The sequence below is a fragment of the Xenopus laevis genome, chromosome 3L, assembly GCF_017654675.1.
Source record: "Xenopus laevis strain J_2021 chromosome 3L, Xenopus_laevis_v10.1, whole genome shotgun sequence".
In the NCBI taxonomy this organism is placed as follows: Eukaryota; Metazoa; Chordata; class Amphibia; order Anura; family Pipidae; genus Xenopus; species Xenopus laevis.
In genome coordinates, this window is record NC_054375.1 from 113,902,294 (window position 1) to 113,926,173 (window position 23,880).

The 23,880-nt window shown below is 37.9% G+C and overlaps 1 protein-coding gene across 10 annotated transcripts; it reads right to left on the reverse strand.

Moving 5' to 3' along the window:
• Positions 1 to 784: 784 nt before the first annotated feature.
• Positions 785 to 22,956, reverse strand: prc1.L (protein regulator of cytokinesis 1 L homeolog). 10 transcript variants are annotated; one of them, XM_041586826.1, is made up of 15 exons: positions 22,739 to 22,947; positions 18,567 to 18,699; positions 18,060 to 18,183; positions 17,632 to 17,867; positions 17,072 to 17,242; positions 16,816 to 16,965; positions 16,110 to 16,257; positions 15,886 to 16,022; positions 14,631 to 14,726; positions 14,400 to 14,546; positions 13,479 to 13,589; positions 11,030 to 11,137; positions 10,434 to 10,619; positions 9,792 to 9,829; positions 1,453 to 1,817 (listed from the first exon to the last, which is right to left on the reverse strand). In XM_041586826.1, exons 1-15 carry the CDS (start codon positions 22,747 to 22,749, stop codon positions 1,769 to 1,771), a joined length of 1,845 nt encoding a protein of 614 aa, XP_041442760.1. In that variant the 5' UTR covers positions 22,750 to 22,947; the 3' UTR covers positions 1,453 to 1,768. The 10 variants fall into 10 exon arrangements, 9 of the variants coding, with proteins under 9 accessions (XP_018108664.1, XP_041442760.1, XP_041442763.1 ...); XM_041586827.1 differs by having other exon boundaries at positions 1,643 to 1,817; positions 10,511 to 10,619; positions 11,030 to 11,114; positions 22,739 to 22,956; XM_041586830.1 differs by having other exon boundaries at positions 1,680 to 1,817; positions 10,511 to 10,619; positions 22,739 to 22,943.
• Between the last annotated feature and the right edge of the window lie 924 nt (positions 22,957 to 23,880).

Here is a 23,880-nt window from a genome sequence, read left to right on the forward strand (position 1 = left end):
CAGCCAATCTTATGGTAGGATTACCACTGGAACTAGAGAATTTATTTCTCAACTATGTTCTCATTCACTGTATATTAGTGTTTATTATATAACCTCTCTCTTTTGAAGTACTGAATGGCCAGATTTCCAGATCTATTCCTAAAAAGATTCTGATGGAACCAGCTAAATACAGAATTAAAATCAAACAGGGATGGTTATATAAAACAGGGATGCCCAAATAGCAGCCCTCATGCAGTAGTTAAACTACAACTCCTAGAATCGGTTCCTTGCAGATATCTTGCCTAAAACAAACACTTCTTATATTAACATTTCCTTAATATATTGACTGATATTTCCTGTTTCTGGTCAACTTTCTTAAGAGTATCAAGTGCTTTTAAATAGGCCTATGCCCAAAAATTATTACTAGCATATAACAGGGATTTAAAGGACCAGTAACATCAATTTAAAAAAAAGAAAAACCTTAGTATAGAACTAAATAAAAACACAAATTAAAATTTTAAATCACTAAGTCTTAAGAAATAACTTATCGAAACGCCGCTTGCGCTCCTCTTCAGAAAAGGCAATCCATCGTGCGGCGATTGAATTCTCCTCCCTGCCGTCCTTATAGGAGATAGCCAGGGAGGAGAAATCGAGCGCTGCATGATTGATTGCCTTTTTTGAATAGGAGCACAAGCAGAGTTTCGGTAAGTTATTTCTTAATAAAGACTTCGCGATTTAAAAGTTTAATTTGTCTGTGGTTTTTTTTTCATTCTAAACTAACAAATTTTGTTTTTTTTTTTAAAAAAAATGTATGTTACTGATCCTTTAACTTTGCAGTTAAAAACAGAAAAGCAATTTAAAATGATTTCAAGGATGGTTTATATTAAAGTCTTCAATTGTACAGCTCTTCTAGTTGCCTAGAGTCTCCGCCATTCATTACTCGCTCGTGTCTCATTTTAAAGTGATAGCACACCTGATAGGACGTACATTCTTTATACGTTAATGATTCTCCTTTAAGCAAGGTGAAGGAGTGACAGGTTCTATATGTGCATACAGATGTATGAGATACTAAGAATTTATCTAGACCTCCATTAACAAAGAGCAGTGCAAGCATGTGTTGTATTGAGCCCGCTGGCATTGTGTCTATAATGTAGTGTTAAGCGAGGCTTCTGCATAGTCCTACATGTTTGTACTATATATATAGAGGAAATAAACACACCACCATCGGGAACCTCATTTGAAAAAAAAAAAAAAGAACACTTTGTGAAACAGCCGTAGTGACACTGAAGAAGGTGCAACGGTGTTCATGATTAGCTTCAAACTAAAAACCGTATATATACAAATAAAACATCAGCTACAAAACCTGTGAGAACTGTAACCAAAAATACATATAAAGGAATTATAAAGCTTCTATTATACAGTTCAGCTTAAATCTCAATAGAAACATATGCACGCTACCAAGTGGAAAGGCAACATTTTCCGATTTGAGTGTTTAATTGATATATTTATATATTATATATATATCTAAAGAGATGAAATTAAGAGTGCAAAATTTGCATAGCCGCTTGCTTTATATTTAAAGGACAGAATGTGGCCCCGATGCAGATTCACCCGCTTACTAGGGGTGGTGAGAGGGTTACATTCACCCTTCATTTAACCGAACAGCCAATAGAAATACTGCTACTGACAGCAAAGCTACAGGTCCAGTCATCTTGGTACCTCATCTCAGACTCGCTGGATTCTCCACTCAGCAGAATCTGTTACGATGGCGGATGTGTAATAGTGGAATTCAGGATATGGGGGTTGGTGTTAGATCTTGTGGCTTTTGAAAGTTCTCGCTGCAAAAGAAAAATATACATTATTTCACCTAGGAAATAAAAGATAGGCGTTAAAGGCACATACACGATTAAATAAAATGATCTCAGAGGCTTCAACCCAATCCTTATGGCCAAAATGTTGCCAATTGTGGTAATATCCCATACCTGTACTACAGAATTATGCTGAGATCTGTTATTCAGAATGCTCGGAACCTGGGGCTTTCTGGATAATGGATCTTTCCGTAATTTGGATCTTCATACCATAAAGGGGTTGTTCACTTTTAGTATGATATAGAGAGTGATATTCTGAGACAATTTGCAATTGGTTTTAATTTTTTATTTGTGGTTTTTGAGCTATTTAGCTTTTTATTCAGCAGCTCTCCAGTTTCAGCCATCTCGTTGCTAGGGTCTGATTCCCCCTAGTAACCACACACTGATTTGAATAAGAGACTGGAATATGAATAGGAGAGGCCTGAATAGAAAGAAGAGTAATAAAAAAAAAAGTAGCAATAACAATAAAATGTGTAGCCTTACAGAGCATGTTTTTTAGATGAGGTCAGTGGACCCCATTTGAAAGCTGGAAAGAATCAAAAGAAGAAGGCAAATAATTCAAAAACTATAAAAAAGAAAAAATGGAGGTCAATTGAAAAGTTGCTCATAATTAGCCATTCTAGAATATATTCAATGTTGGCATACAGGTGAACCACCCCTTTAAAGTCCACTAGAAAATCATGTAAACATTAAATAAATCAAATAAATCCAATAAGGATTAATTTCATCTTAGTTTGAACCAAGTTTTGTTTTATTAATACAGAGAAAAAGGTTATCATTCTTAAAAAATTTGGATAAAATGGAGTCTATGGGAGATGGCATTTTCTATAATTCTGAGCTATCTGGATAATGGGTTTCCGTATAACAGATCCCATAACTGTATAGTTTTCCAGAACCCTTATAAAAAGGGCCAGCAGGAAGAATCTTTGGTTCTGGCAGTTGTGTCCGGTGTAAGATGAGATCATTTCATTTATATTATACGTGATAAAAACAGCAGTTATTAGAGAAACCATGCACAAAACACAAATGAGAGACCAACCTAGAGCTGGCAGTGCGCTAGCCAAATTATTCACATAATGTACCTTTTCTTAGACAAATGTTTTTGTTCTCTGAACCAAGTGCTCTGAGGAAGAATTGTTTTCGGAGTAGAGAATTTGGTTGAGAGTAGCACATTTTAGTTACAGACACAAGGAGCTGCACCACTGATGATTTGCTCTGAGTTGCAATAGAATTAGAAGAGGAAAGAAAAAGCAATATGTTAAAATGCAGATATAACAATGCACAGAAAGAAAGGAAAAGGTGAAGGACAGATGCATGATGGACTGACCCAGACTTAGTGATTCAATTCAATAACGGAGATGTGAGAAATGTTCTGGAAAAACAATTCCTATGTCCAATAATGTAGGGAAGGGATTTTAGAGGCCAGGGAGTACACTCCCCTCTAGTCTATAGCAAAGAAAACACTGTTCATTGCACACAGTTAGCACAAGATTGTGTCAATTTTACTGAACAGCATAAATAATCCGTCACTATCAGACTGCACTAAACTCAATATCCTCAATGCCCAGTGTCTATTACTGACTTAACGCCTGGATCTCTTACTTCTGTTTGTATGACTAAACATACTTTTCCCAAGCTAATCCATACCAGAGTAATAAACGTAGTAGAATTCAAAATTGCATGTAGAAGAGGTAGGGGATCTTTTTAATGTGGCTACTAATTCTTCCACTTAAAGAGTGTAGAAGAAATAAATCTACATTACATAAATAATTCTAAACCAGCTATTGGATCGAGACCCCTAAAGAAAGGGTTAATTAACACTGCATTAGAAGATAGAGGTGAAATTGTTAATAAACAGTTTGTGTATGTGACTAAGATGTAAGAAGTTATGTGATGTTAAGGGAACAGTTCAGTGTAAAAATCAAAACTGGGTAAATATAGGCTGTGCAAAATTAAAAGTTTGTCATATAGTTAGCCAGAAATGTAATGTATAAAGGCTGAAGAAATAACTAACATAACAGAACACTACTTCCTGTTTTTAAGCTTTCTAACTCTGAGTTAGTCAGTGACTTTAAAGGAGAAAGAAACCCAGTGGGCGCAAAAACCCTCCCCTGTGTTGCCCCCCCTCCCTCCTCCCCCCTGGCCTACCTGTCCCGGTGGGCAAATGCCCCTAACTTGTTACTTACCCTTCTGCGCAGGTCCAGTCCACGGGGTTCACAGATGCCATCTTCTTCCACGCTTTGACCGGCGTTTTGGCGCATGCGCAGTAGGAGCATTTCGCCGGTACGGATCTACTGCGCATGCGCCAAAAGTCACAAAGTCCGATTTCGTGACTTTTGGCGCATGCACTGTAGATCGTACCAGCGAAATGCTCCTACTGCGCATGCTCCGGTCAAAGCAGGAAGAAGATCGCTTGGAAGAAGATGGCGTCGGTGAACTCTGTAGACTGGACCTGCACAGAGGGGTGAGTAACAAGTTAGGGGCATTTGCCCAGTGGGACAGGTAGGCCAGAGGGGAGGAGGGAGCGTGGGCAACACACGGGAGGGGGGGGGGGGGTTTTGCGCCGACTTGGTTTCCTTCTCCTTTAAGTGGGGCCTCATGGGACATAACTGTTCAGTGAGTTTGCAATTGATCCTCAGCATTCAGTTTAGATTCAAAACAAACAGATATGACCAATGTACCCCCCCCCTCAAGTCTCTGATTGGTTACGGGCTGGTAACCAATCAGTGGAAACCAATAGAGCTGCAAAGGAGGAAGTTGTATTCGGGTTATTATGTTACACCAAGTCACTCCAGCCTTTATACATTACATTTTTTCCTAACCATATTGAAAACATGTTTTATTTTGCACAGGCTACTGAATTATCCAGTTTTTATTTTTCCACTGAACAATTCTTTTAACACACAAGGGTATCCGGCCATTCCCCATTGGAAGGAACTACAGAATAAAAAACAAACCTGCTTCCTTGCAGAGTACCTGATCTCTCTCCTGTGCTGAGCAAATGTGAGGAGTGTAAGCAGTATATAGAGCAGACAAGCCTTCTGTGCTACTAAAGCCAGTATGACGGCCTCTGGGACTATTACTTTCCACCAATGATGCGGTTGAGCACCAGGAGCAGGATAAAGATTTAATGGCTTAGCACTAATTGGCTCAGCGTTTATTAGCATTAGGAAGACATACAAGTCTATATATCATTAATACAAAGAAACAGGTGGGAAACTGAAGCAAAGTGTAAAGAAAACATATAAGGCAATGAGCATCACAGCAAATAATCAGTAAAGAAAGTATGGAGTAATACTGCAACACAGTCAGGAAGAAAACTTTCTTAGCTTGACTCAGCTATGTCCATCACTAGAGGAACAAAGCAGATATGATACAAAATGTCCCATTTCATAGGAAGTTCATCTGTAATAAACCTTTAACGTGATTTAGACTGACTTTCTGAGACAATTTGAAATTGGTATTTTTTGTAGTTTTTGAATGATTTAGCTTTGTTCAGCAGCTCTCCAGATTGACATTTCAGCAGCTATCTGGTTGCTATGGTCCAATTAACCATAGCAACCAGGCAGTGCTTTGTAAGAGACTGCAGGATGAATAGTAGAGGGCCTGTACAGAAAGATATGCAATTAAAAGTAGCAATTACAATCAAATTGTAGCCTCACAGAGCAACAGTTGATTGGCAATGAGGGTTAGTGCCCATCAAAAACCAGATAGATTGTAACTGCAAGCTAAAAAAGGCAGAAGAGGAAGGCACATTGTTCAAAAGCTATATTTTAAGAACAATTGAAAAGCTGCTTATAGAACATATTATAACATACTAATAGTTAACATAAATGGTGCACTACCTTTAATAAACCGTGTAGTGAAACCTTGGCTAATGTCACTTGCATTTGTTTCTCTACTAAAACCAGTGATTTGTCCCAGTCACACTGTGTATATGTGCAGGGAATGCAAACTGTCACTGTGCTCACTGGTTTGGATTTGGTTTGGATTTTAGAACAAACACACACACACACACACACACACACCATTTTTCCGCCTAAATATGCTCCATGTGTGCAGTGACGGGTGGATTGCATTCCATTAACTGCACACATAGAAGGTGTTGTGGGGCGGAATCATCATTTTCTCCATTGACTGAAAAATAGGTAGTTACATCAACTGAGAAATTCTGCATAGCCAATCATAAAGGCTAAAGGGGACAACTGCCCAGAGTCTTCTGCAGCCAGTACTAAACATTGTGCTTGTGAAAACATAATGGCAAATACCAGAATTACTCTGTAGTCATAATATTCTCACACATCACTCATGCACAATAATGGGTTTCAGATCTGGGATCAACCCTTCTCCCAATTTAATTCAGAACAAGGTTAGCAATAAATAGAAAATGCTTGTGAAAATAATAATAATTTCAAACACTTATTTGCAGTTCTACATATACTTGCTATATAAGAATATATTCCAAGTAAATGTAGGACAAGAAATAAGTGTTTGATTCCGGTTTTTCATTGGTTGGTACAGAAGAGAGATTTCCGCAAGATGGGCCTCACTCTCACAGGAACCAAACAAACGAGTCCCTCTCTCAATACACTTATGGAGTCTGATCTCCAGGCAATACCACTCTATCAACTGTCCCATATATTGATGATGACACAATCTGGAAACCTGTTGGGAGAGCAGGGCTGCACGATCAAATACTCTTTGAAGTTACTGTACAGAACCATCTGGATGTCAGACACTTGCACAACTGATTCCATCTATTGCTGTCTCCCGTAAAGCAGAAGCAAACCTAAAAGTAAAAAAAACCCTACCCCCCTACCCTACATAGAGCCCCCTACCTCCTCCCCCCAGCCTAAGGGGCAGATTTATCAAGGGTCGAAGTGAATTCGAGGGAATTTTCTAAGTAAAAAAAATTCGAGGTAATTTTTTGACTACTTCGACCATCGAATAGGATACTACGACTTCAAATTTACTTTGATGCAAAATATAAATCGTTCGAAAATTCGATAATCGAAGTATTGTCTCTTTAAAAAAACTTCGACTTCAATACTTCGCCAAATTAAACCTGCCGAAGTGCTATGTTAGCCTATGGGGACCGTCTACAGCATTTTTCTACGTTTTTGAAGTCGAAGTAAAAAATTTTCATCCGTACGATAAAAGGATTTCATCGTTCGATCATTCGAATATCCAAATTAGATGAAAAAAAGTTTGAATTCGATATTCGAAGTATTTTAATTCGATAGTCGAATTTCAAAGTATTTTTAACTTCGAAATTCGACCCTTGATAAATCTGCCCCTAAATGTTACCCCGGGTAAATGCCCCTAAGTCTTTGCCCTCCATGCAGATTCTGTCCAGTGGAGTTCACGGGTACCATCCTCTTCTCTTCAATAATCTTCAGAATGAGCCCGGCAGAGCGGAGCATGCGCAGCTGGAGCAATTTTCTGTCACACGACAAATGCCCATGCGCCGAAACTCAAGAAAATTGCCAAAGCCCGGGTCTCATTCTGAAGATTACCAAAGCAGCTGAAGATGGCACTCATGAACTCCGATGCCTGAATCTGCACCGAGGGGTAAGTAAAAAGTTAGGGACATTTGCCCGGAGTAACACTAAGGCTGGAGGGAGGAGGGGGTTATAAAACTGATCATCAGACAATATTTGGGACTCAGGAACATATCAGCGTGGAAGTCCTAGACAAAAAAAAGTGCCATAGGCCTCTCTCATAAGAGATCAATATCAATCACACAGTCCCAATTCTAAGATTATACAAGAAGCAATATTTTGCAGCTACAAATCCTAGCTGCTTGTAATTAAATAAAATATGTGTGGCCACCAACCACTGTTCCATTAACATATCTGCTAAGGAAACCTCGTACAAAGTACTGAGCAGATGGTACATGGTACCTGCCCGCAAAGCAAAATGGGACCCCACTGCTAACCCTTGCTGCTTTAGGGGTTGCCAAGACCAGGGCCCAATGAGTCACATCTGCTGGTCCTGCCCACAAGCACAGAGATTTTGGCGTAGAGTATACCAGTTAATCTACTCAGTTTTAGATATCAATCTACCCAAACACCCAGCACAAGCAATACTCAATTGCACCATAAAGGATATACCAGCACCTGCGCATACGTTGATAACGCATATCTTTACAGCAGCAAAATCCTGGCTATCTACCTCCTTACAATTTGGGGAACTAAAGGCTAGAATTAACGCAACCTTTATAATGGAAAAATGAACTAGTATACTACACAATAAACAAAAGCGATTTCATGTGGTGTGAGACCCTTGGGTTAGATATAACTTTCCTCATGGCTTTAACCATACCACTTTGTCATTGTAACACCGCTTGCTCTCCTCCAACATGCATAGGGCAAACAGAAAAGGGAAAACGGACAACAGTAAACTACTCTCGGACCACTGCATATTAAAATCCGAGCACTAGACTGCTAAATTCCCAATTGCCATATTGTACCTACTCAATTTTCACGGACGATCGGTTTGTTCACGTACAGGAAGTTACTTCTTTTTACTTCTTTACTATTATGGTTTGACTCAGTTCACTAATCTATCATCACGGTTTAGCTCTTCTAGCTCATATTGTATAGCCAACTTACTATGTGGCTGCTATAATTTTGTAGATCACTTGACTGTATTCATTTTGTACATTGTAATACTGCAAACTTTACTACTGTAATTGCTATCTTCCTACTGCATCTGCATGATATACATGTGATGAAAATCTAATAAAAAACCAATGTTATAAAAAAAAAAAATATGTGTGGCCAGACTGAGACAATCACTACTTCAGCAAAGCTTAAATTGCAAGTCGAGTCTGTAATATAATACAAAACCTTGAGGGATAAAAGGACAAAATAAAATAGACTGCCCAGGTAAGAGCCACAGAGCTCAACTGCATCACTCAACTAGTTGTATGAGAAAATATTATTTGCAGGACATAATGTTAGTAAAATATTCACATTTGTATCTTTGAACAGCACCACATTTAGAGGCACATTTATTAAAGGTCGAATTTTAAATTCATGCAAGTTTTTTTTAAACTCTATTAAATTCGAATATACAGGTATGGGACCTGTTATCCAGAATGTTCGGGACCTTGGGTTTTCCGGATAGCGGATCTTTCCGTAGTTTGGGTCTTCATGCCTTAAGTCTACTGGAAATTTAAATTTAAACATTAAACATTTAAACATTAAATTAACCCAATAGGCTGGTTTTGTTTCCAATAAGGATTAATTATATCTTAGTTGGGATCAAGTACAAGGTACTGTTTTATTATTACAGAGAAAAAGGAAATTATTTTTAAAAATTTGGATTATTTGGATAAAATTGAGTCTATGGGAGACAGCCATTCCGTAATTCAGAGCTTTCTGCATATCGGGTTTCCGGATAAGGGATCCTATACCTGTACTCGAAATTTGACTGGGGGGGGTTATTTATTAAAAAAAACAAAAAAAAAAAACATATATAAAACTCGGACTAATTTTACCAAATCGAATGAAACTTGGATGGCAAGAAGGCTACTAACATGTCCATATGGGTCACTGGACCGCTCTTATACATGAACTGGGCAGGTTTTAGGTGGCGAATAGTCGAATTTGAGTTCTTAAAGGGCCAGAGTATGATAAATCTCGAAATTCAAACTTGTTTTAAAAATCAAATCGAGTTTGGATAATTCACAATTCCAATGAGTTTTGACCATAAAAATTTTCAATTCGACCCTTAATTAATCTGCCCCTTAGTGTTATAAAGACTGACTTGAGAAATAATAGCATCTCCACCTGCCTGAAGGAAGTATCAGAGAGACAGGTGTCAATAGGCATGCTGAGGCAAACGAGCTTGGTTTATGTTACTGGGTTAAAAAAGGACGGAAAAACATAAAGCTCCCAACAGGCATGCACCAGTTATTCCTTATTTACTAATACAGACCTCTGTGAAGATGTGGAGTCAGAATTTGTAGAGTCCCTCTATAAACATAGAAGACCTCTGTATTATATATTTAATAATAATGGAATGCAATTTCAACTTTTATAGTATGCTTGGGGACCCGCAGTACTCCGATTAAATCAAGCGTCTCCCCCAAGATAAACTGCATCCACTATGCCAATGAAGAACCAACTGTATCATGATCTTAGACATCATTATTGATCAAATATATGTCCCTTTCGTTCTAACATATTCTTAGAAGTATGTTCATTTAACACAAAGAAACCTCCCTTGCATGCAGATAGTGTGGAGAGCATTTCTTACAATGCAAGACAATCTTTTTTGATATTCTAATAGCCTATTACACAGTAAGGCATAATTTACATACGTGCTAAATAGCACAAGTGCTGTTGCCCCCAGAAACCAATGAGCACTCTGGTTGTACTGGTACACTTCATACTGAGTGACACCTCAGTGTGTAAGAACAGTCAAAAATCTCCCTCAAAATAAAGTCAATATGCCCTAGCAGCATGCAATCACCAGAACCTTCACTGCAGCTCTTAGCTAATATTTTTTCTTCCTGACTGTGTGCTTCTCCGTGATCACTTATTTTTCATTATTTTGTTCTTAGAAAAGGTAAATTACCGCAAACTCAGAATAGGTGCTTGCAACAGAGTTAACGCTGATGTTACGTTGAGCAGGAATTGTGAGGTAGCACCCACCGCTCATAGCGGTTCCATTCAGCTGGGACATATTCTCTTTGTTCTTCTCTAGCCGCTTTGTCTGTGGAGTTTTGAACACTCTCGTTGGAGTTCTTGAAGGTAATCCAGGCTGATTCAATGGAAAAAAAAACCCAATTATTGAAGAAACCATATGCTGTTCAGTTTTTCCATGTAGAGGGTCAACAATATGTCAGAATTATTAGCATACATTTATGATCTTGGGATCTCCAGTTGGACATCCTTATTTCCATCTTTGTATATGGATATATAGAAAGGCTTAGCACTTTCCCCCCATAACTTTCAACACTATTCCTAAGATCGACTAGAACACACAAGGGTTAAAAAAAAAAAAACTAACATTTTACCTCCATGAGCCGAAAGAGTATTATAATTTATATCAATGTTTGTGAACTAGCATTGTGCATTAAACAGAACCAGAACCAATAGATGTACATATAAAACTGGGAAAAAAATAAGTAATAATTTAGTAAAAGCACAAAGTCCGGTGAATTAACTAACCTTGCCACCACAGAGAGGTGGACGAGATACAGGAGAGTGGCACATCGTCCCACTGAAAGCAGAGCGCAGAGTGCTGTTGGAAGAACTGGAGATGGAGGTGCCATTAAGCTGGAGGGAAAAGCAGGTAATGTTAATATTTATTAGTTAAAGTGATACTGACACTAAAAAACTACTTTTAAAAATATGAATGCACATTAAAAGTTACCTATAAATTGTGTTTATCGTTTTTTGCCGAGAGGTTTGTTTTTGTAAGTAATTATTTCAAGTTCCTAAACCTGACTGTTCTGCCAAACCGACTATCCCATCTCAGCCTGTCAGTTAAAGTTTCTAATGCTAACGGACTCCTGCTGCACAAATATGGCAGCCCCCTCATACAGGAACAGGGAGCATTAGACAGGTAATGTAAAAGCATTGTGCAAATACTTTATGGCAAAGTTATAAGTTGCTTTCAAAGGCAATATTATAATTTAATTTTTTGTGTCAGTATCTCTTTAAAGGAGAATTCAACCCTTTAACAAAAATACCTGTACCCCCCACCCCACGGAGACCAACCTGCCTCCTCCCCCCAGCCTAACTAACCCCCCCCCCGGGGAAATGCCCCATATTTTATACTTAAAATCAGAGATCCACACAGCCATCTTCCGGGTCTTCGGCAAACGGAGTGGGAGATTGGCATGTCGGCGAATGCGCAGTTGGAGCAATTTGCCAGTTTACGACAACTGCGCATGCGCCGAAGCTCACGAAAATTGCAGTATTGCCGGAAGACACGAAAACCAGAAAGATAGCTGCGTGGAACTCCGATGCCAGAATTTGTGCCGAGGGGTAAGTATAAAGTATGAGGCATTTCCCGGGGGGGGGGGGGGGGGAGAGTTAGGCTGGGGGGAGGAGGGACGGGGTACGGCTTTTTTTTGTAAAAGGGTTGAATTCTCCTTTAATGCAAGGGTAGGCACATGCACTACAGTGGCTTTGAAGCAAAACACACAGCAGTACTTTAGAACATTGATAATGTTTAGTAGATATAACACATGCACAGAGATGAACATGAAAAAAAAAACAAAAAACATTTTACTTGTTTAGTAAGCAAGTCAAACTTATTCGCAATCAGAAAAAGAATAAACAGTTTCCAGCCATACTTATCTATGGATAGAGTTTTTCACTGGCATGTACAGTATAGTATGTATTGTATTTGTTAATATGAATAGTTTCTACCGAGTATCCCAAGCTCCAAGTTGTACAGGTATAGGATCCCTTATCCGGAAACCCGATATCCAGAAAGCTCCGAATTACAAAAAGGCCGTCTCCCATAGACTCCATTTTATCCAAATAATCCAAATTTTTAAAAATGATTTCCTTTTTCTCTGTAATAATAAAACAGCAGCTTGTACTTTATCCCAACTAAGATATAATTAATCCTTATTGGAAGCAAAACCAGCCTATTGGGTTTATTTAATGTTTACATGATTTTCTAATAGATTTAAGGCATGAAGACCCAAATTACAGAAAGATCCATTATCTGGAAAACCCCAGGTCCCCAGCATTCTGGATAACAGGTGCCATACCTGTACAAGGATTAAAACATGTTTTTTTTTTTTTAAAAAAAAAAAATCTGATGTCTTCTGAGATCAAAAATCCCACACATAAAGCAAAATAGCATATTATTACAGAAAAGAAGACAATGATTTCGATTTTAGGTTTAGCCTGATCAGAAAGTTGTTCAGCAGTTTTGGTACAAAGATCAAACTGCATTTCCTAAAAACATATAACAAAAACGCCACAGATTTAAATCTAAATTATTGTTAATATAAATAAGTGGGGATACGCTAAATTCAGCTTAAGATCACATCCCAGCAATTTAAATAAAAGACTGAATTCTGCAAATCCTTGGTTTCATCGTTGGATGACAATTGTTTTTTTCCCAGTAGTTGCAACAAACTTGATTTGATATACTAGGCTAAATCCAAAAATATGGACTTGCTGTATCTCTGGATCGGCTCTTTTGCACCGGTGGAGACAATTTTTCTGAGCCTCGTCCACGTAGCATGTTAGATAACAGATAAACTGCTCACAATGCAAAACGTGTTTGTAGTCAGGTAATTATATACAGTGGTCAAATGTTATTGAAAGCTTTCAACATGTCTACAGGATAAAAACCCCTCTCATACAAAAGAATTCCGATGCTACCAGAGAATATATTTTCCTGACAAATGTAATCTTTACATGTATAAAAACCATTTCAGTTTTGTGTTATTTGCACTGAAGTCATGACCCGTGGTCTGGATTGAGTAAAGAGATACCACCAGCAAAAAGGAAAAAAAAGGCTTCTTAGTTTAATAGCAAACTGCTTTGCTCCATGTCATGTGAACATTTTTTATTTTGTTTTTTATATTTACCCCCCCCCCCCACTGCAAATATAAAAAAAAAAAAAAGAAAGTTTTTCCTCAAATCATACCTTTCTACATTTACTAGGTGTACTGGGTCCAAGCACACGCCTCTTATTGGGAGTTTTGGGTGCACTACCATAGTACATTTCCTCCTCGAGTTGCCGATTCTTCTTCATTAGCTATAGAAATAAATATATGAAACGGACATTAGCGAAGGGAAGACAAATACCAAAGCAACAGTATTAAATCAATCTCCCTATAAGTCTTTGATGGGTACATAGTATGTTATTTGTATTTAGCTACAGGTCATATATCCAGCCTTAGCATTAATGGGGAACTCGGCCCAAACACACACTTACTTTTTGAAAAGTAAGCATAATTTCAAGCAACTTTGCAAAATACAACAATTTAAAAATATGCAGCCTTTTCATGATTTATAATGCAATAATATGGTTTGGAACAATTGCCTAAGCCCAGCCCCCTGTTCTCCTGCTGATCTGGCAGACTACTTTGAGACAAAAATGTAAATTCTCTGCAGACGTGTGGTCAATAAGGAAAGGAACATCACAGTGCAATTGCATTGTGGGCTATGTAGTTCCTGCATGCTGTCTGTAAGCTGTGGAGATGCTGTTACAATTTTTAACTTTTAATCAATATTTTTTTCCCTGCTAGTATTTCAAATGATGCAGAAAGAGGTTGATTTCAGCATATAAAAATTATACTTTCTGTAGGGTCTTTAACAAATTTTGTTTCAGAAGCCCGAGTTCCACCTTTAAGCTCATGATATAAAGAACATGTGTATGATAGCTTTACAATTTAAAAATGGCGCTGTGATTCTGCCAGACTGAGCACAGGCAGTGTTACTTGATGAATCCTTTTAAGATCACACTGCATGAGATGCTCATCTGCTTGCAGAGAACTGGCCTCAAATAAAAAACATAGCAGCTTCACAGTAAAATGTATGTTGTGGGGCTGCATTTCAATCCTACCCGTTCTTGTTTCTCCCTCTCTTTGTCCTGATGAAATGTCTCCCATTGATCTGCAACATAGTCCATAAATTTCTTCTCATTTACAAAAAACTCTTGTTCCTGTTCTTCCTCCCATGCAGAAATGCGCACTTTCAGCTCTTCTTCCAACTACAGAATAAGCAAAATACAGGTTAGAAGTGTTTATGAAACTACTCAAGGAACAGATAATATTTGCACAACACTTCAGCATACCTTTGGAAGCATCTTCTGCAGTTTAGCCCTTTGCTTTTCTTCTTTCAGCAGATTGCCCCCGCGATTTGTGAACCTATTAGGATCTGTAGCTTTTTTCTGTTGGGTGAATGAAGAAGTATCATTTATATACTTGTTCTGGTGAACAAGTGAAAAGGGGATACATACCCATTTTAATTTGCATGATGCCATGAACTTACTCATGTACAGACTCTGAAGTATGCATACTTGTATTCCTGTACAAGCCCACTTCAGTGACACCAATTATCCTTGGCTGCACATACACTCTAAAGTAGGCCATACATGCTTTGATTTAGTCAGACAGTTTAGCTGATTTTGACCAACAGATGATCTGTCCCCTTTTGAAAGTTAAGTCTTCAAAGAGAGCTGTTGAGCTAAAGCCTGCCTAGCAGCATAAAACTGTAAATATCTTAGAAACCAATTAAAACAGAGAAGGAATGTAAATTGTAAAAGTGCTCAGAGGAGAACTCTGAATAAGTTTATACCATATCATATTTTACAAATTGCCTAGATAACTTTGATATATAATCACAGATTTTTAAAAACCCTTGGAAGGTAGGGGAAGAAATCACATGCTGCATTCTCACTGAAAAAACAGCAACAATCAAATTGGCTTAATGGGGAACTATCGCGGAAATGAACATTTTATATAAGCTTCATCATACTGAAATGAGAAATTTTCTAAATATAATCAATTAGAAATTTGGACCAGTTTCTGAAATAATCAAGTTCCTCTTCAATCTCCATCTCTCAGCATCTGACTCGCTTCATTCTCTCTTCATGCAGGAGTTGGGTGTCTGATTCTGAATAACACTTAGATCCAATTCATCTTTTAGGGGTGGGCATCTTTTGCCTACATGTATTAGAGCTCACTCTAAAAATATCACCAGGAATCCTGCAGGGTTTGTGCCAAAGACACTTATTTTGTTAGTGCTGGAATCAGTTATTTGAGTGAGCTCTAATACATCTCCTAAGAAAAATATATTGTATCTAATCGTCAATGAAAATCTGACACGCAACTCCTGAATGAAGATGATGCTGAGAGGGATAGTGAATATAAACTTATTTCAGAAATGGTACTTTTTTTAATGGATTCTATTTTGTAAGCTTCCTATTTCAGTGTGATGAAGCTTATCAAATTTTACTTTTCACGACAGTCCCCCTTTAAATAGACCACTATAGGAAAGTGCATTGCCATTCCCACAGCTTTTTGGAGTCATTAGGATGTTAGACTTACATCAAATTCCAAGAAAAGACGCCAGTTATCTTCCCATTTCTGCACACCTTCAAACATTTCCTTGTGCAACTCATAATATTGTTTAATGCGGGTTATTTCGGCATCATGATGACAAAGCAGATCTTCATTGTAATCCTCTAATAAATAAGAATGATGTTAGTGGAGAGTCAAACAAATTCCATAATGTTTTGACTTTTCAGGCCTAAACTGTAACAACTACTTACCACTGTTAAATGGTACAAAAACTTGTCTTTGAGCAGCGCTATAGAAGCATTTGTCCCAGTAAGATGATAATTCTAGCCTAATTGCTTCAATAATACGTTTTATGTTCTGCAGCTTTAACTCCTGAAGGCGATTCAATTCATCCTGCAACTGAAAAATTAGGATGCATTTAGAAAACAGACTGGGCAATATATTTCAGCAAATAGAATACTTTAGCTGATATTAACACACTATAGGTCAGACTTAACATTCAATTTTGACTTTTTCAATTACATTTTTTTTGGGCATAAATCGTGAATTTGAATTTCCAAAAACACATTTGAATCCTATTGGTTGCAAAAAAAGCTTTAAAACCAAAGTTCAGCATCTAAAAGCTGGAGAGTTCATATAGAAGTCAAAGGGAGTTATATTAACAAAAATCAAGCTATTTTTCAATTTATAAAAAGGTTTTTTTTTTATTTTTAGATTAATGAAAATAATGGGTAGAATTTGATTTGAGTTATTGAAATGAGTTTTTTTAATAAATAAGACACATTTGAGATAGGAGTTTTAGGAGTTTTGAATTAGTAAAAAAAAACAAAAAACAAACACCCCTTAAACTACATTTTTGATGTATTGGCCTCTATGTATACAGTCAATGCAGAAAGTGTAAAGATGCATTTCATGTACAAGGAAGTGCTACTATTTTGTTTAGCAAAATCTTCTTACTGCTTTAATTGTTTTTCCTTTTGATCCAGTCATATGCACAGCAAAAGAATCTCGTTCTTCTTCAGGTATCTGAAGCCTTTCCCAAAGTTCAGTAATTTTAGACCTTAGTTCTTCACACAAAATTTGATTCTTCATTTTCTGTTCTTCCAACTGCAAATACAGATCAGGAATCATGTTTTAAAACAAATTGTACAATTGTACAATTGTAAAATCCAACCAAAATAAAAGCTTAAAATCAAATCAGTGGTTACTCAACCTGAATAAGAAGTAGTTGCAATGCATCAAGATTTTCTTTAGAAAGGCAGAAAGCGTCATCATCTTCACAAACCACATCACGTTCAAAGCTTGTGTCGGGAAGACGATCCAGTTCCTCCATGCAAAGAATAATTTGCTTCTTTGTACTTTTAAACTCCGCTTCCCGTCGTTCCTATGAAGCCATTAAAGCCACCGTTAGTGGGCTGAATTAAACATGAGGTAGGTGTGCCACACATAGCAGGATAAATAGTAGCAGTTGTAGATTGGAAAAATTGGGGGGATAGCAAGTATAGTAGGTCAAAAAACCTTATATCTAGGGTGCTGAACATGCAGCCTTTCACCTACTCCACGCAAACTAAACATTTCAACTTATAGAGTTATTTTATACAAACTAGACTATTCAACTTTTTATAACTAGTGGAGCCTCCCTAAAGTTTTTTTTTTTTTTTTTTTTTACAAAACACTAAACTGTAAGCCATTACATAACAATATCATCTTAAATACTTTCAGATGGCGTCTTAACACAATGTTTGACATTCAGTTTCAGAATAATCAATATACCTTTTCGGCAGAAAGCCCAGCCAGATGCCTCCTAAATTGGTCCAGTTCCTGGAGACTTGGAACACATGCACTGTCAATGTGGTATGGAGATGTACACAGAATATCACACAAGTCTTGATCACGCTCCTTTAATAATTTCAACTCGTGCATTCTTTCTTTTTTCTGTTTAAGCATAACTTCTACTCTTGTTCTTAAGTCCTTTTCCAGCTGTAGAATTGTTGTTTCCTCCTCCTCCTGTTAAAATCAAACAAGGTGGAAATGATCATCATGTACAAAATGACAAGAGAACATATTGACAATGGAGACACTTTCTGCTTTGGAAGTTTTTTTCTGTAAAGGCATTGAGGTTATGGAATGCTCTACCAAAAGTGGTAGCAATGAGCATTCCAAAATATTTGGCATTTATTTGAATGATGTGAAATCGCTTACTTCAAACGGTGGAAGTTGAAGCTCCACGCAGAGTGTATGGAGTTCTTTTCGGCACACATCAATACTCTTTAAGAGACGCTGTCTTAAATTCTCCTCTTCCTCAATCATCCTTGTTAGGAGAAGCTATGAAAGGTAATATAGACAGTTATAGTAAATATCAAATATTTAGACAAGTTTATACCAAACTTAAGCTTTAATTTAGCAGCGATTAGCCCTGATTCATGGCAAAGCATGTAAGAGTGGCAACTGAGATACTGGCTGGAATACTAGCAAGTAGAACCTAGATAATACTTAAAAGTGCCAAAGACTAGCATATGCATTTTTAATCTATCATTTAGCACAGTGTATTATGTTTGAATGAATGTTTTTAGATACAATATAATGTGTTCCATCACAGTGTCTCACACTGTGTTAGGAGTGAATTGATCATATAAACATGTAAAATAAATGAAAACTAGGTAAACACTTTTTAGTTTGTGGCTTCTGCATTTAAGATTTGGGCTTACATTCACATGTCTCTTAACAGCATCAGTCCTCTGCAGCCGTTGATCTTCTGGTATGCCTATTTCTTCCCAGATATCTCGAAGACGGGCCAATGCTGAATTTAAACATGCTACCGATTCAGCAGCTATCACCTCACTAAAAGATAAAGGAAAGCATTGCTTGATTGTTTGCAAACACACCTGTTCAGTTACTGAATGAATTGGCCCTATAATTATGTTATTCAATGCAATCAGATTTTGTAAATCCCCAAGGATAACAGAAAAGTTGCAAATACAGATACAGGATCCATTATCCAGAAACTTGTTATTTAAAAAGATCCAAAATACAAAAAAAGCCATCTCTCGGAGCGAGCATTTTAAACAAAATAATTATATCCCCAAAGGAACAGTTAAGTGTAAGAAAAAAAAAAAGGGTAGATACGCCACGCAATATATAAAAAAAAATTATTTTGCCTAAAATTTACTGTATATGGGCTGGGCAATAGACAGATGTCTATTGTAATAGCCAGAACGCAATATCAGGCCGAACCTGTGGGTGACTAAATCAAGCTTGTATGGTTAACTCACAAACAAAAGATATTTTCACGTATAAAGTTGAAACAATAAGGCCAGTCACATATGGTTTTTTCTCTACAATACCTACACAACAATCTAAATACAGAGTGAATTGCAGCCCTTAACTACGCAATTGCATGTTTTAGGGCTGAAATCCACCTTGTGTGAGGCCCTGGCTTCAGTATAAAAAGATATCATGATGAATCAATCTGACAGCCTCAGTAGTACCTTGCACACAAATGGACATGCACATTTTATTTCTGTGTTAGTTGTACCTGTGACATACCGATTGTTTGATTTAAAGGGGAATATAAAGTCCAGAAGAAAATAAACTACATTTCATGTTCCCCACTTACATGTGATCTTCACGCATATCAAAAAGTGTCCACACACTCATTTTTAAGTGTCCACAACTACAGGTGCATGGACAAAATTACTGTATACAATGGAGTGATGTGCCTTGCTGAAGTCTTATCTATATTTTCTATTCTATAACTACAGTGCATTGCTTTCTGTCCCCTTTCTCCAATTGCCATTTGCATTTGTCCTAGTGGGAAGGATTCATTGATGCTTGGACTGACAGTCTGTATGATATGGAAGCAGTGGGCTGAGTCTTCTCCCTTGCAAGGGCAAACACAATGCACCAGGAGTGCATCAGATCATAGCAGGTAGGGATAAAAGCTTTATGGTAACTTGGTTATTATCAAGTAAAGGTACGGTTTGATTACAGAGAAAAATACTTTTGGTTTAAAAAAAAAAACTTTTGATTTAAATAAGATTCTATGAAAAGTTATGTCTGGATTTTGAAGCTTTCAGGATAACAGGTTTTGCATAATGAATACACAAATGCTAATCCACAAAATGAGGGAATTAAATTGGAAAGCAACCGTTGTTATAAGAAGCATAAATTGTCAACCACACCCAGAAATGACTGAGCTTTGCACAGACAGATGATCTCATACTACATTTATATACCATTGGTGGCTAAAGGGGTGGTTCACACATTTACGTAAACTTTTAGTATGTTATACAATGGCTAATTTAATAAGCAACTTTTCAAATGGCCTTCATTTTTTCTTTTTTATAGTTTTTGAATAATTTGCCTTCGTCTTATGACTTGTTCCAGCTTTCAAATGGGGACAACAAATCCCATCTAAAAAATACAAATGATCTGTAAGGCTACAAATGTATTATTGATACTTTTTATTAGTCGTGTTTGTATTCAGGTCCTCTCCTATTCATATTCCAGCCTCTTATTCAAATCAATGCATGGTTGCTATGGTAAATTGAACCCTAGAAACCAGATTGCTACAATTGGAAAGTGGAGAGCTGCTGAATAACTCAAAAAAAAAATATATGAAAACCAATTCCAACCGGTCTCAAAATATCACTGTACATCACGCTAAAAGTTAATTTAAAGGGGAATGCCCCCCTTTAAAAACAAACATTGGATTAGTTGCTGTGGGTTACTAGACCTGATACAAACTGTGCTTTTTAGGACATGCAGGTGTTTGCATCTGGGTGTAGGTATTGAACAAATAAGTTTACAATGTTCCAAATAAACCATTTCCATAGCTACTTAAAATGTAATGCCAGAGAAGATGCAGACTCTATAATCCACATACAATCAATTCATTGTTTAACAAAACAACTGATATGGGTAAGAACTAAAAGGGATGTCATGTGTAACTTTAGACCCACAGAAGATTGTCAACGTGATCCTTAAAGACATTCTACATAAAAAAACACCTTCTAATACAAATTGAACAATTTACAACATTCTGAACTTGCTAAAAGTTTTGGCATTATTAACAGTTTCTTCATCCTTCCAATATACAATGATAAATGTTCAAAAGTTATTTGACAACAAAATTGCTAAAGTGAAATAGAAAGCAGCCCATAGCTATTAATTCTGAAGCAATGCAGAAGAAGCCAGCTGATTAACAGACCAGAAGCAAGCAGGGCACTGTGGGAATTGTAGTTTTGGGGTGACAGAAGTTCCTCAATAGCAATTACATCTACAAATATCTGTAAAATCATTGAACATTTCTAAATAATATGTACAGGCATTATTGCTTAGACTTTTATTATGCAAAAGTTGTATTTTTAGGCTTGTTAAAATGTAAGTCAATACAGGTACGGGTTACCTGGAAAACCTCAGGTCCCGAGCATTCTGGATAAAACAATCTTTCCGTAATTTGGATTTTCACACCTAAAGTCTCCTAGAAAATAATGTAAACCTGTTATCTAGAATAGTCAGGACCTGGGGTTTTCTGGATAAGGGATCTTTCTGTAATTTGGATCTCCATAATTTAAATCTACTAAAGGGTCATTTAAACATGGATTAAACTCAATGGGATTGTTCTGCCACTTATAAGGATTCATTTTCTTAGTTGAAATCAAGTATAATGTACTGATTTATTATTACAGACAAAAAGAAAATCCTTTTTTAATTTTAAAACCTGAATAATTTGATTAAAATTGAATTGGGAGATGACCCTCATTTCAACCGCTTTGTGATACACAGAGGCAGTTCGGGCACACTTGTTTTATCTGGCATGATTCCCATTCACTAACTATGGTTTATTCGCTGGACAGATCGGGTGCCTACACCTGACAATTCATTCCTAAGGTGGATGCACATATCTGCTGGTGGATGCAGTTTGTATGTGCATCAGCCCAGATCAAGAACACTGCATTTAATAGGGCCATGGATCTGTTATAGTTCCATGTAAATGTATTGCAGATGAGAATTCTTTGAGCAGACATAAAATAGACGGTGTCAGTGGCCATACTGGAGCTGAAACTGAGGGTATCATGAAACATAATTAGCAAGTGTAAAGCCACTGCATGACAGACTGCTAATTAGCACATAATGAGTTGCACTAGATACACAAATGCCTCAGATGAAACCTGGTCTCCTCTCTGCTGAAACCCAACTGCTGAGCAGAGACAGACAAGCAGTTACTGTATAAAGCAGTGGCACTGGGCCAGCACAAACATCCTTCCCTGGAGTCAATGACTTCATACATTACTTGCACTACTTCATACTACATACTATACTGGCTGGCCTGCAGCACTCACACTACTGGCCTTCTGAGCACAATTGCCCTGGTGGGAAGAAGTGGAAATGCTACTAACAAGGGCACATCATGCTTTGCATTGAGTCATTATTTCGCTGCAGGATGTCCTAAAATGCTTTCCGTACACTGAGCTGTAACAGCCTACAACTCCCAAAATCCCTCTATGAATTATAATTGAGATCATTTAGCTGTCACATTCGTGAGATAGCAACAAGCAGCAGGTGCGGCACGACTTCCCGGCATGCACCACAGCCAGCAGACTGATACACAATTCCCTCAGAATGTCGCTGCACTGAATACGTCTCATTTTCAAGCGCAATTCAGTGACTATAAGTGTGATCATTAGCGAGTCTCTGCAGTGCGACACCACTACACTAAGTCATATGTCAATGAAAGGAACTAGAAGCTAATTTCATGGCTCACAATCTCCAACAGCCTCGCATGAGGCAATGCTCGAGATCTGCGCGCATTTATCTCCTCCAAGTAAACCGTTTAAAAGAAATCTGTGCGTTAACAAGAAGTGTAATTCCGCCTCACCTTTTTCTCATAGCGGATGCCTCTTCCCTTCCAGCTCTGCAGCACTCAGTCCCCTTGGCTTGTCAGTCTCTCTCTCTATCAGCGCCGCGACCGTTTTCTTACCTCAGACAAAAATTCGTTTTCAAACTTGCCACAAGCAGACAAAAGCTGCTCTCTGATTGGTTCTCCGCCACGACGTCAGACGTTCACCGAGGCAACGGTTGGCGGCATCTGTTGACTTCCACGCCTTGAGGCGGGTTTAGGAAGTGCGCGTGCGCTGCTGTTGTGTCTGGGCGCAGGGGGAGTTGTGAGAATGCTGTGGGTTGCAGGCAGGACTATTATGTGCAGCTAGTTGGCTTGTGTGGCCTAATCTTGGGTGTGTGTTTGGTGCTTCTGAACAAACCATTACGTTAGCGAGTTCAGTCACAATGTTGCTGTCTGGCTTTGCTTGGGGTTACTAACCACCTCCATGTTCTTGCTCTCTCTTCTCTTTAGGCGTCCCTAGGCAGTAGCTCGTCACACAGTATAGGCTACCGGGACATTCTTTACTCACAGACATTTTCTTGTTGCTTTCCTATTGCGATGTTCCTTCTTTATCTTTCTATATTTACTCTCCTTCCCTCCCCCATCGGTCTTGCGTTCTGCTCTCCACTTTCTCTAACTTGCCCGTTTTCTCTTTGTTTTCATGGTTTAGACTTATTTCCCATTGCTCTCGTGTTCACCTACCTTCTATGTTCTTCTCACTCCTCTCCCCACATTTTCCTTGTTACTTTTCTTCTGCTCAACCCTCCTACTTTTTCTATTGTCTATGCTCTTCTCTCCCATCCAGTTTTCTACACTATTCAGGTTACTCTTCTCTTTTGGTCTTTCCTAACTCTTTCTATGCCCATTTTTAGGGTCAGGTGACACGCTCAGATCCGGGGAGATTAGTCGCGGCGACTAGGGTTGCCACCTTTTTTGGAAAAAAATATCGGCCTTCCTATATATTTTTTTCCCTATTAATAATATTGGGATCAACCATCATTTTTACCTGCCAGGCCAGTAAAATACAGGCCAGGTGGCAACTCTACCAGTGACAAATCTCTTCTTAGTGGCGACTGATCTCCCCAAACTGCCTCCCGCTGGCTAGAATGTAAATGCCTGACGGGATGGCACTCGGAGCA